The 14,166-nt window shown below is 38.0% G+C and overlaps 1 protein-coding gene across 5 annotated transcripts in view; it reads left to right on the forward strand.

Moving 5' to 3' along the window:
- The window catches only part of CTBS (chitobiase), a 69,862-nt gene that overhangs the window by 39,071 nt on the left and 16,625 nt on the right, over positions 1 to 14,166 (forward strand). For all 5 annotated transcript variants that reach the window (XM_032361310.1, XM_032361312.1, XM_032361311.1 and 2 more), the window contains 2 exons: positions 11,038 to 11,176; positions 11,642 to 11,850. In XM_032361310.1, the coding sequence (XP_032217201.1) occupies positions 11,038 to 11,176; positions 11,642 to 11,850 (348 nt within the window). The remainder of the gene's footprint in view (positions 1 to 11,037; positions 11,177 to 11,641; positions 11,851 to 14,166) is intronic.

The raw sequence follows: 14,166 nt of genomic DNA on the forward strand, positions 1-14,166 counted from the left end.
TTTCCTGAGTCTCCTAAAAACCACACTCTTTATTAAAAAAAAAAAATTTTTTTTTTTTTTTTTTTTTTTTTTTAGATTTTATTTATTTATCAGAGAGAGAGAGAGGGAGGGAGGGAGCACATGAACAGGAAGGGGAGAGGGAAAAGCAGACTCCCCGCTGACTGCTGAGCAGAGAGCCCCAGGTTGGACTAGATCCCAGGACCCTGAAATCATGACCTGAGCTGAAGGGCAGACACTAACAGGTTGTCCATTTTTAATTAGGACATAGTCTTGAATAAATATGGATTACAAATTAAATTTCCACTATGAAATTAATAGTAGAACCATTAGTAAAGATACCATTTTAGTCCAAAAATAGTATGAATTATCATAAAGGAGAACATTCCTTTGAGATATGGCAGAAGTTTGACAGAAATATCAGTGAGGGGGGTTACTTTGTCCTCTGGGAGTGAGTCTGAAATGCCCAGGAACCTTAAGAGCCAGGGCAGCTGACAAAAATATGGCATCTAATGCATTTTGGACATAGGCATTTTAAGATTTATTTCCACTGGAGATAAGGACAGCCCATTGTCCCCAGAATATTCCAAAGTCATGAGATACCCCCAAAACATACCAACGAACAGTATAAATGTTGCAAATTTTATCCTTGGCTAAGGTATGAACTCAAGTAAGGACATATGGTTCAGCCTGTTGGGCAGAAGTATCCAAAATGTAAAGGTGGTTTTTCAGTGATTTTGAAAGGAGTTGTAATAGAATACTCAGTATGATATTTACGATTTTCATCCTTTAGATAAGACCCATCAGTTAACCATGAAAAACTTGTGCTGGTTAGAGGAGTTTTATATAAATTGTCACAGGGATTCAGAGGTAATCTGTCAGCACTAAGCAGTCATGAGGGGTTTCATCTGGATTCAAATGTACTCCTTATTCTGAGATCAGGTACCTCAAGTATCAAACCCGAGTTTGAGAAAACTGCAGTTTTTCTTTGGAGACTTTATGTCTCTTTAAGGCCAAAATTTCAACAGGTGGATGCATTCTTCCTATGCAGAGGTTTGAGAAGGGGAGAAGAGAAACAAATCATCTGTGTATCATATAACAAGGTAGAGCCTGCAGAAAACTCTGTCATCCACATCAGCTTTTAAGGTTCATGAAAAGTTAAAAGGACTCTGTGAAACCCTGGGCATTATGGTTCAGGTATATTTCCTTCCCAAGTGAAAGCAAAGAGATATCAGCTGTCCTCATCAACTGGTATACTAAAAAGGTGTTGCATAGACCAATTACAGTGAAACATTTGCTTTCAGTGAGAATCCATGTTAGTGACTATGAGGGGGAAGTAGGAGCCACAGGGTGCCAAGAAATAACAATGTTATTTATTGCTTGGAGGTCTTGCGCCAAATGTCTGTTCATGTCTTCTGCCGATTTTTAATTGGATTATTTGGGGTTTTGGTGTTGAATTGTATAAGTTCTTTCTATAATTTGGATACTAACATTTTATTAGATATGTCATCTGCAAATATCTTCTCCCATTCAGTAGGTTGTCTTTTAGTTTGGTTGATTATTTCCTTCAATGTGCAAAAGCTTTTTATTTTGATGTAATCCCACTAGTGTATTTTTGCTTTTCTTCCTCTTGCTTCAAGAGATCTATCTAGAAAAATGTTGCTACAGCATGGCCGATATGAGAGAAATTACTGCCTGTATTCTCCTCTAGGATTTTTATGGTTTCAGGTCTCACATTTAAGTCTTTAATCCATTTTGAATTTATTTTTCTGTATTATATGAGAAAGTGGTCCAGCTTCATTCTTTTATGGATAGCTGTCCAATTTTCCCAATACCATTTGTTGAAGAGACTTTTTCTCATTGCATATTCTTGCCTCCTTTGTCAAAGATTAATGTCCATATAATTGTGGGGTGGTTTCTGGGCACTATATTCTGTTCTTTGATCTATGTATCTGTTTTTGTGCCAGTACTGTACTGTTTTGATTACTACAGCTTTGCCGTGTATCTTGAAATATGGGATTGTGAAACCTCCAGTTTTGTTCTTTTTTTTTTTTTTTTTCAAGATTATTTTGTCTATTCGAGGTCTTTTGTGGTTCCATAGAAATTTTGGTAGTATTCTAGTTCTGTGAAAAATGCTATTGGTATTTTGATGGGGATTGCTTTAAATCTGTGGATTGCTTTGGGTCATATGAACATTTTAACAATATTGGTTCTTCCAATCCACGAGCATGGAATAGCTTTCAAGTTATGTTGTTTTCAATTTCTTTCAACATTGTTTTATAGTTTTCAGAGTATAGGTCTTTCACTTCCTTGGATAAGTTTATTCCTAGGTATTTTATTATTCTTGGTGCAATTGTAACTGGGATTGTTTTTTTAATTTCTCTTTCTGCTACTTTGTTATTAGTGTATAGAAATGTAATGGATTTCTCTATATTTTATATACGAAAATCTTACTGAATTCATTAATCAGTTATAGTAGGTTTTTGGTGGAGTTTTTAGGTTTTCCTATATATAGTATCATGTCATCTGCAAGTGGTAACTGTTTTAGATTCTCCTTGCCAACTTGGATGCCTTTTTCTTTTTCTTGTCTGCTGTGGCTAGAACTTCCAGTACTATGCTGACTAAAAGCAGTGAGTGTGAACATCCTTTTCTCTTTCCTGATCTTAGGAGAAAAGCTCTGTTTATCACCACTGAATATGATGTTAGCTGTGGGTTTTTCTTATATATTGAGGTATTTTCCCTCCAAATTTGTTTGTGGTCGAATGGATGCTGTACTTTGCTGAATGCATTTTCTGAATCTGTTGAAATGATCATATGGTTTTCATCCCTTCTCTTGTTGATGTGATGTATCTTGTTGATTGATTTGTGAATATTGAACCACTTTTCTAGCCCAGGAATTAATCCCACTTGATTCTGAGGAATGATTTTCTTTAATGTAATGTTGGATTTGGTTTGCTAATAGTTTGTTGAAGATTTTTTTGCATCTTTGTTCATCAGAGATACTGGCCTGTAGTTTTGTGTGTGTGTGTGTGTGTGTGTGTGTGTGTCTTTGTCTGGTTTGGTTATCCAGGTAATGCTGACCTTATTAAATGAATTTGGAAGCTGTCCTTCCTCTTCTATTTTTTTGGACTGGTTTGAGAATAGATATTAACTCTTTTTTAAATGTTTGGTAGAATTCACCTGTGAAACCTTCTGATACTGGATTTTTGTTCGTTGACCATTTTCTGATTACTGACTTAACTTCATTGTTGGTAATCAGTCTGTTCACACTTTCCATTTCTTCCTGATTCAGTTTCAGGAGGTTATATGTTTCTAGGAATTTATCTATTTCTTCTAGGTTGTTCCAGTTTTTGGCATATTGGCATATTCTTTCTGTGGTACTAGTTGTTACTTCTCTTTTATTTCTGATTTTGAGTCTTTTTTTTTTTTTGGATAGTTTTGGCTAAAGTTTATTAATTTTGTCTATATTTTCAAAGAAGTGGCTCCTGATTTCATTGATCTGTTTTAATTTTTATTATGTCCATCCTCTTACTGGTTTGGGCTTTTATTTATTCTTTTTCCAGCTCTGTTAGGTGTAAATATAAGTTGTTTGAGATTTTTCTTTGTTCTTGAGATAAGCTGCTATTATTCTAAAATTTCCTCTGAGAACAGCTTTTGCTGCATCCCAAAGATTTTGGATAGTTGTGCTTTCATTTGTCTGCATGTGTTTTATTTCCTCTTTGATTTCTTGGTTGACCCTCTTATTGTTTAGTAGCATATTATATTACCTCCATGTATTTGTGGTCTTTCTAGACTTTTTTTCTTGTGGTTGATTTCTAGTTTCATAATATTGTGATCAGAAAATATGCATAGTGTGATTTCTATCTTTTTGAACTTGTTGACTTATTTTGTGTCCTCACATGTGATTTATCCTGGAGAATATCCCATATGCCCTTGAAAAGAATGTATTCTGTTGTTTTAGGATGGAATATTCTGAATATATTTATTAGATCCCTCTGGTTCAATGTGTCATTCAAAGCCACTATTTCATTTTTGATTCGTTTTGAGAATCTATCCATTGATGTAAGTAGGGTGTGAAAGTCCCCTCCTATTGTATTGCTGCTGATTACTTCCTTTGTTATTAGCTGCTTTATGTATGGGGTGCTCTCTTGTTGGGTACATAAATGTTTACATTTGTTATATATTCTTGTGGATTATCCCTTTTATGGTTATGTAGTCTTTGTCTTTGATTTAAAGTCTTTTGTCTGATTGATATCTGCCTATTGCTGCCTCAGCCCTCTTTTCATTTCCATTTGAATGAGAAATGCTTTTCCGTCCCTTCACTTTCAATCTGCTTGTGTCTTTAGGTCTAAAAGGAGTCCCTTGTAGGAAGGATATAGATGGGTCTTCCTTTTTTTTTTTTTTTTTTGGTAGGCTCCATGCCCAGTATGGAGCTCAATGTGGGCTGAAATCACGAGTCAGATGCTCAACTGACTGAGCCACCCAGGCACACCCAGGTCTTGCTTTTTTATCCATTCTGTCACCTTATGTCTTTTGATTGTTGGAGCCTTTAGTCCATTTACATTCAAAGTAATTATTGATAAGCATGTACTTATTGCCATTTTGTTATTTGTTTTTAGTTGTTTTTGTAGTTTTTCTCTGTTCCTTTCTTCTCTTGCTCTCTTCCCCTACAGTTTGCTGGCTTTCTTTAAGGATATACTTGGATTCCTTTTTCTTTATCTTTTTGTACATCTATTTCTGTTTTTTTGTTTGATTTGGTTACCATTATGTTTATATATAACATCTTAGGCATATATCAATCTGTGTTAAATGGATAGTCACTTAAGTGTGAATCCATTCTGGAAGCACTAAATTTTTACTCCTCTCCCCTTCATATTTTCAATGTATGATATCCTAATTTACATCCTTTTATTTTGTGAATTCCTTGACTGATATTTATAGATACACTTAATTTCACTGGTTTTGTGTTTCCAACTTTTCTTACTGTCTTTCCTTTCCATTCAAAGGGTCCCTTTTAACATTTCCTATTTCCTATAGCACTGGATTAGTGGTGATGAATTCCTTTAACTTTTGTTTGTCTAGGAAACTATTTATCTTTCCTTCTATTCTGAATGAAAACCTTGCCGGATAGAGTATTCTTGGTTGCAGATTTTGTTCGTTTGTTTGTTTTTTAGCACTTTAAATATATCATGCCACTCTCCTCTGGCCTGCAAAGTTTTTGCTGAAAAATCAGCTGATAACCTTATGGGATTTCCCCTATGTAACTGTTTGCTCTTGCTGTTTTTGAAATTCTCTGTTGATAATTATCTTTTGCCATTTTAAACACTATGTGTCTTGATGTGGACCTCCTTGGCTTGATTTTGTTCGGGTCTCTCTGTGCCTCCTAAATTTGGATATCTGTTTTCTTCCCAAGATTCAGGAATTTTTCAGCTATTACCTCTTCCAAATACATTTTCTGTCCCCTTTCTCTCTCTTCTCCTTCTGGAATCCCTATAATGCAAACGTTATTATGCTTGATGGTGTTATTGAGTTCCCTTTAACTTATTTTCATTTTGGGTGTATGGATGTATGCCTCTTGTTCAGCTTGATTACTTTCTATTAGTCTGTCCTTCAGGTCACTGAACTGATCCATTCTTCTGTTTCTTCTCGTTTACTATTTATTCCCTCTAGTGTTTTTTAATTTCAGTTATTGAGTTCTTATAAAAGAACCTGTTTTATTCTTTTTGATGTTTTCTGTCTCTTTGTTGAGGGTCTGGCAGAGGGTCTTCCCTCTCTTCTCAAGTCGAGAGAGTATCTTAATGACTGTCACTTTAAATTCTCTTTCAGGTATTTACCTGAAATTTACCTTTATTTCATTCAGCTCTCTTCCTGTGGTTTTGTCCTGATCATTCATTTGGGACATATTCCTCTCCTCATTTTGACTAACTCTTTGTGTCTGTTTCTCTGTGTTAGGAAAGTCAGCTACATCTCTTGCTCTTGAAAGTAATGGCCTTATGAATAAGAGGTTCTGTGGTCCTCTGCAGTGCAATGTCCCCTGTTCATCAGAACCTGGTGCTTCAGGGATGTCTCTTATGTGTGTTGCATATTCCCTGCTAATGTGGCTGAGCCATGTTTGTCTTCAGACAAGTCATCATCTGTAATGGCTCTTTTTGCCTGTTGTGGGCAGAGCTTAGTATTTGTGCTGTTAGAGGGTCAATCTGGGGCTGCCTTTGGCTTGTGTTGAGTTTGACCAGGTGTTTTCCAGGGATGCAGTAGCATGGAACTAGAGGACACTTTTCTTGTGTGGTCCCCTGAGAAGTTTTGTTTGGTGGGAGGGGCCACCAGGTGTCTGCCCCTAGGCTACTGCCTGGGCTGGATTGGTCTTTGTGGTTATCTTCCCCTCTCCAAAGGGGCAGGAGTCATTTTGGAGTGATGCTCGTCCCTGTTGGGGCTTGTAGACTGCCAGGTTTGTGACACCACTTTGGATGGGCCAGGCTAAGGCTGTACTGGAGGGGACAGTTCTGCAGGGGAATGTGGGGGCAGGATGGATGGTGCCAGCAAGGTCTGTACTAGGCCAAAGTGGGAGAGGAGCTGCAGCCATCCAGGAAAACTCCTGCCAAGGCCAGCCAGTTTGTGGAGGGGCAGATCTACAGAAAAACATGGGACCTAGTCGTGCTGTTAGTAAGCTAGGTAGAGAGTGTTCAAGTAGTATTGTCTTCTACAGTTCTCTCTGTATCTAGACTAGGGGAGGGAAATGGTGCCTACCAGCTCGTTTGTTGTTAAAGCCTCCTAAAGATCCCTGCCCCTCCAACACACACTATTATTAAATCTGCTTCTTGTATATCTCTGGTGTTTTTCAAACTGCTGCTCTGTGCTGTGTCTCAGTGGAGCTGTTTGGTGTGCTGTCTCTTTAAGGGTGAGAACTCAGTTGCCTTTTGCGCTCTGAGTCTCTCAGAGCCAAGCCAGCTGATTTTTTTTTTTTTTAAGTTCATGTAAGAACTCATGAAATTTGGCCCCTCCCATTTTCAAAGCCAAAGATTAGGGGGACTTGTCTTCCGAGAGTGGGTTCCTTGTGCCTGGGGTGGGGTCTGCTCCCCACTGCTACCTGTACCTGTGGTATCCCTCCCTACCATGGACAGTCCTGTAGGTCACTTTGGCTCCTGACCACATCTCTGTCCTTCCTGCCCTCTTTGATGTGTCCTCTTCTTTTATATTTTGCTGTGGAGACTCTGTTCTTTCAGTCTATGGGTTGTCATCAGGGCTCAAAAATAAGCATAGTTGAGTAGAGCAATCTTATCACAATGTACTCTCAGGAGATTTTGTTGGATAAAAATTCCTCCATAAAGTCTTCTTTCTCACTGGAAAGACCCTTACTAGGAATTGCAAACTAATCCTTGTGCCAAAAAACTCCAGGGAATAGACTCTTGGATTCATGTAACTCACCTAAAGAAAGCACCAAACTATAACTGGACCTGATGGCATAAAAAAATAAAGATTTCCTGGAATTGAAGCAGGTGACATCTGATGAGACAGCTTTCTCAGGATGCCTGGACCAGGCCTGTATACCTTTTACTCACCGTTGATGCTTCTTTCTCTTTTATGGGAAGACAATGCCTCTTCTTTATTTCCCAAGACCTTGTAAAAGGCAGAAACCTCTTCTTTTGATTATAGCTTTTTGGAAATCGCTTCATCATGATCCTGGGACAAATTAGTTTTCCACCTGCTCTATTTTTGAAGGGTTAGAAAGTTCAGAATTCACAAAAGTCTTTCATCTGAACTATCGACTGACTTTGGATTCTTATCCAGATTCATGGTTTCTGAGTTTGCAACCATAGACTGTATTTTTAATAGCACATTTGATTCCAAATGGTTCTTTGAGATAACAATACTGTTGTAAAACATCTTTGAGTTTGTGCTGTTTTGTAAAAAGTTCATCAGCTACTGCTTCACATTTATTCCTGCACTGTAACTTCTCATGATGCCTCATTAATTCTTTTTTAGTGTTGTCTTCTAGTTTTTATGATTCTGTTTTCATGGTCTCTATAATTGGAGCTTCCCAGGAGGGATACATGACTCCAGGTTTGCCTTCATAGGATTTTTCTCCCATAAGTTGGAATAAGTGTCAATAAATATTTCAGTGGCTACTTCAGACCTAGAGTCCTGGTTTAGAACCATTATAGAAAATGGAATTGGTATGTTACTTCTGTTTTTTATATATAACTTTTTATTTTGTTGCCTGTTAGACTTTTAAAAAAATGTTGTATCCACTAACGTGATGCCAGCTCAACCCTTTGAGATGATTTCTAATACTTAGGACCTTGAGTAGATACTACTTTGGTTGAGAGATCCTGAGAGTTTCTCCCTCCTAATCTTTCTTGTTACTCAAATGTGACCTTCAGGGCTTTCCAACTATAGAAGTACTTTCTCTCCAATGTAGGCTGTGGCAGCAGGGGAAGACCCTTCCCCGTACTAAGGGACAAAACCACTAAATGTGGGATACTTCCCTCTTGATCAGTTATGCTTTCAAAAAAAGATCTTGATCAAAAGTGGGAAATGTGAAAATTAACAAAAAGAAACCTCACTTAGAATAGAGTTGGGAGGCCAACAGGGGGAGCCGCCATGTCCTGGCAGTTCTGGCTCATCAACAGCAGACCCAACAGAAGATGCCCGGGTACCTTGCACGTGGATACTACTTTACTCAGCAAGAAGGATTTCCTCCTCCCCCAGTTAAGCCCAGGTAATTAGAGACTGTCACAACTTAGCCAATGAAAAACCACTGTATTTCAAGTTTCTAGTTTACTCCAGTTGACTTTTTATTTATAACAGCCTCCTCAATTTCCCCTTTTCTTCTATAAAAAAGCATTCCTCTCCTTTGTTCTGCAGATTTACCAATGCTGTTCCCATAGCTTGGTTGTCCTGGATTGTAATTCTCTGCTATTCCCAAATAAACTCCTATTTTTGCTGGTAAAATAACTGGCAGTTTTATTTTTAAAGCTAACAGTCCAAAGGGCAATTCTTTTTTAAAGACTGGAAAATTTCCAGTTCTCAATCTAACAGATTTTGAAGCAGAGACATTTAAATGCCAGTAAAAAGGTATATGTATATTGCTTAGAAGAAGTAAAGGTGGTAAAGTGTTTGTAAAGAAGCTTAGTGTGACAACCCTAACATCTGAAAGACTTATTTATCATGGCCTCCAATATCTCTGTGGTCTTATTCAAGGGAGCAAAATTTTGTTCACTTACATGTTCATGATAAACAGTCTTTTTTGTTTCTGACCTATATTCTTCAAACAAGATGAGAATACATTGCTCATTTTTCCCTTATGTTTTCAGTTGATTCATCCAGTTACATTTTTAGGATTTCTATTATATCACAACCTCTCGGTATTGAAACTTAATCTAAACAAATTCAATCTTAATGATCAGAATTAAAATAGGGGATAAGGTTTATGATGGAAATATGAGTCTAAAATCTCCAGAAACAATGAGCCATTCCAATTTCACATTCTATTTTTATTTTGGTGGGCAACTGCCTAAGAGAAAAATGGGTTATGCATAGTTAATTCTGAAAAGTAAAAAATAAAAACTTAAGGCTACTGGGAAAAGTTAAGAAATGTCTGGTTTAATTCTTATACCCAGTTCTCTGCCACCTCTCACCCATCCATTCTCCTCACGGTGACCCAAGGATTCATGATATCTCCCCCTTTCTCATTTGTTAATGCAAATCTTATGTCCTTCCCCTGCTTAAAACACTATAATGACTGCCCATTCATCACAAGATAAAATAGAAAATCCTCAGTGATCTACAAAGCTGAACTTGATCTACCTACCTTACTAGTCTTACCTGATTTCATGTTACTTTTAGGATTTCTGTCCTCTAGCCCCATTGATACTAGTTTGGTTCCAGAAATTCAGAATTCTTCTGAGGTATTGAGACATTCACCTGTTTTGCTTCCCTCCGCTGAGAATGCCTTTTTATGGTTAATCCTCCATCATGTCTAGGTCATTGCCCAGATTTCAGTTTTTCCCCAAAGTGTGTAGTTCTCAGAAGTTTCCTGCCCTACCAGGGAAGCAGGCCCCTTTATATGCTGTCATGGCTGCCTGCAGCCCTTAGCACTATTGTAATTGAACAGCTTATGAACCTGGTCTCTTTAACTTCTGTCACTAATGTCTAACAATATGCATTCCCTAAACCTTACTAGAATTCAATAAATATTTCCTAAATCAATGAATTAGTGAGACTTATGTGCTTCTAGAATTATCTGTGGGGGGAAAATACTGGTAAAATATAACATCCACCAGCTTAGAATTATTCTAAGAAGTCTGTTTGGCCAAAACCATTCATAGTAAATGCACTCTCTGGTATATTTGTATAGGTGGAGTGGCTCTATCTGCAGCAGCCAGAAACAAGTATTAATCAACCTCTCTTTCTCTTACTTTACTCATTCAATTAGTTATAAAGTCCTATTAATTTTGCCGTTAGGATCCTCCATATCTGTTCATTTATCTTATTTATCTCTACCTTTCTACAAGTTTAGAGGTCACCATCATCTTTGCATAGATGCTTCTAACAGCTGTCCTGTTATTCTTTCAGTTTTAGTGTCTCTTCCCACCTTCCCACTGAAGGTGTTTTTCTAAAATGTATATATAAATGCATACCTAGAATGTATACATTCTCCTTTTAAAACTCTTTCCCTCAGGTTAATGTGCTAATTTCTCTGCAGGTTTACAAAGCCTTTTAGGACTTAACCCTGCCTACAACTCTTGGGCTCTTTACTGCTGTCTCCTGCCAAATTCAAGGTGTCCGCTACACTTAATACGTACTCATGCAATCACTGTGCTTTCTCTGCCTTCAAGTCTTGGCTCTTTCCACGATTTCTTCCTGGCCCTACTTTTGAGGCCTGGCTAATTTCTCCAACCACCAGTTATATTAGGACACCTATGTCTTACTTGCTGTTGTACTCTTAATGCCTGGCTTATGATCAGTGTTTAATGTTATTTTGGGTGATCAGCATTGTATTCTAGGTTCAAGTGATGATGCTTATCTTTGTTGTTTTGGCAGGTGTTTGTTTTTGATGTTGGAAGTAAAGCTTGGAAATTTTATGATTGGTCCCAGATTACAACTGTGGTGAATTTTGGAAAATATGACCCAGAACTTATGTGTTATGCTCATTCACATGGAGCCAGAGTAGTGCTAAAAGGTGAGTTACAGTTTTTACCAGATGTGTCTGGCCAATTGGTAAGTTGACTTGTGTTGTTTGCCATCATGACTTTCCAGAAAATTCCCTTTTCATGTTTATCTGGTTTATTTTTTATTGTCTTAGAATTAATCTTAGATACTAATTCATTTCACAGATAGTTATTCTTAAAGAATTAAGCTACTATGATTTTGAGCAAAATGTGAATCATGATTAGCATGATGACTTTTAGCTAGTCAGTCTTCAATTTCTACTTCTAATTTGAGAATTATGTTACTTATTATTCATAATGGTTATTTGGGGGATTGAGACTTTATTATTATTTTGGTATATGATTTCTCTACTTGGAAAACTTAAATTGGGGACTTAGTATTCCAAACTAATGAGACGTTTTAAAGGGTTTTTGAAATAAATGTCATTAATCTGCAAAAAGCATATATGCACAAAGGATGTGTATTTCTTCCATAGGAGATGTACCCTTAAAGGATATCATCAATCCTAGTTTCAGAGCATCCTGGATAGCTCAAAAAGTTAAGTTGGCCAAAACACAATACATGGATGGAATTAATATAGACATAGAACAAGAAGCTCATTGTTTATCACCTGAATATTATGCATTAACCAATTTAGTCAAAGAAACCACAGACTCTTTCCATCGTGAAATTAAGGGATCACAGGTAAAAGTTAATTTTTTTTTTTTTTGGAAACTCCTTATTTTCCATATCAAAATGTATTCATGAAGGTGTGACTAATAGAATCTCAGTTTTACTGAGTAGGAAAGAATTTCAGCACATATATTCTAAAAATATTTTCTGGAACCTTTGAGGTTCTTATTAGAGAAGTTTTACAGAATTTTAAGGTGCTCTGTTCTCTATCCTTATGAAGACACAGCATTGAGATTGTTCCCCCTACTTGCCTTGCAGCAGGTTAGAGATATTAAATAGGCAATTAGATCAGCAAGAATAAGGACGTGCTTAGCTGTCCAGGCTCTGCTTTCACCAGGGCAGGACTCCTGCCTAAGAGTAGACATAGTCCTAGGGGAAGTATCTCACTCACTTCATAGGCTCTGAGTTACTTGTAAAGCACCTGATGGCCAAGAAAGCTCAAAGGACTAACTTCATAGAGTTAGAGCTATGACAGAGGCCTCTGCGTTGCCCTAGTGAGCAAGATTAGAGCAGAAGATTACAGCAAAAGGCATCTTGCTGGGCAATATATGGGTAATAAAAGATAATGTGGCCCTGGATCAGTGATCTCAAACCTGGTCGCATATTAAGATAACCAAGGCTTGTCTCCTCCCCTCCCCTTCTTCTCCTCTCCCCGCTCCTTTCCTCCCTCTCCTCCTCGCCCTCACCCCCTTCTCTTCTCTTCTGTATCCTTTCTCTCTCTCTCTCTCTCTCTCTCTCTCTCTTTTAAAGAGAGAGCATGCATGCATGCAAACAGGCAGGAGAGGGGCAAAGGGAGGAGGAGAGAGAAATTTAAATAGGCTCCATGCTCAGCACAGAGCCTGCTACCAGGGCTTGATCTCATGACCCTGAAATCATGACCTGAGCCCAAATCAAGAGTTGGACACTAACCAACTGAGACACCCAGGCAGCCCAAGCAAGTCAAATGAATTTTTTGTTTTTTCAGTGGGTATAAAGTTATGTTTACACTACACTATAGTCTATTGAGTGTGCAATAGTATTACATCTGAAAAGTAATGTAAATACCTTAATTAAAAATTACCTCATTGCTAATGCTAACCATCATCTGAGCTTTTCAGCAAGTTGTAATCTCTTTGCTGGGAAATGAGCTTGCCTTGATGTTGATGGCTGTGACTGGTCAGGGTGGTGGTTGCTGAAGGTTGGAGAGGCAGTGGCGATTTCTTAAAACAATAACGTTTGCTGCACTGATGTACTCTTCCTTTCATAATTTCTCTATAGCATGCAGTGTTGTTTAAACAGCATTTTACCCACAGTGGAACTTCTTCCAAAATTGGAGTCCATTCTCTCAAATCCTGCTGCTGCTAAATTGCCTAAATTTATGTGATATTCTAAATCTTTTGTTGTCATTGCAACCATTTTCACAGCATCTTCACCAGGAGTAGATTCCATCTCAAGAAACCATTCTCTTTGCTCATTCATAAGAAGCAATTCACGTGGAAGTTTTATCATGACACAGTAGCCTTTCAGTCACATCCTTAGGCTCCACTTCTAATTCTAGTTCTGCTAGGTCTACCTCATCTGCAGTTACTGCCTCCATGAAAGTCTTAAACCCCTCAACATCCTTCATGAGAGTGGGTATGAACCCTCCCGTTCCAAACTCCTCTTACTGTTAATATTTTGATTTTTCCCATGAATCACAAACGTTCTTAATGACAACTAGAATGGTGAATCCTTTCCAGAGGTTTTCAGTTTACTTTGCCCAGATCCATCAGCAGAATCACTGTCTATGGCAATTATAGTCCTATTAAATATGTTTCTTAAGTAATAAAAGTTGAAATTTGGAATTTCCATTCTGGGCTGCAGAATGGACCTTGTGTTAGCAGACATGGAAACAACATTCATGTCATTGTCCATCTCCATCAGAGCTCTCCAATGACCAGGTACATTGTCAATGAACAGTCACATTTTTTTAAAGATTTTATTTATTTGACAGAGATCACAAGTAGGCAGAGAGGTAGTCAGAGAGGCAGGCAGAGAGAGAGAGGAGGAAGCAGGCTCCCCGCTGAGCAGAGAGCCTGATGTGGGGCTCAATCCCAGAACCCTGAGATCATGACCTGAGCCGAAGGCAGAGGCTTAACCCACTGAGCCACCCAGGTGCCCCGAACAGTCATATTTTGAAAGGAATCTTTCCTTAGTAGTTCTCAACAGTGGGCTTAGAACATTCAGTAAACCGTGTTGCAAACAGATGTGTCCTCATCCAGGCTTTGTTGTTCCATTTATAGAGCACAGGCTGAGTAGATTTAACGTAGCTCTTAAGGGCCCTAGGATTTTCAGAATGGTCAATGAGAA

The sequence above is a fragment of the Mustela erminea genome, chromosome 10 (genome assembly GCF_009829155.1).
Source record: "Mustela erminea isolate mMusErm1 chromosome 10, mMusErm1.Pri, whole genome shotgun sequence".
In the NCBI taxonomy this organism is placed as follows: Eukaryota; Metazoa; Chordata; class Mammalia; order Carnivora; family Mustelidae; genus Mustela; species Mustela erminea.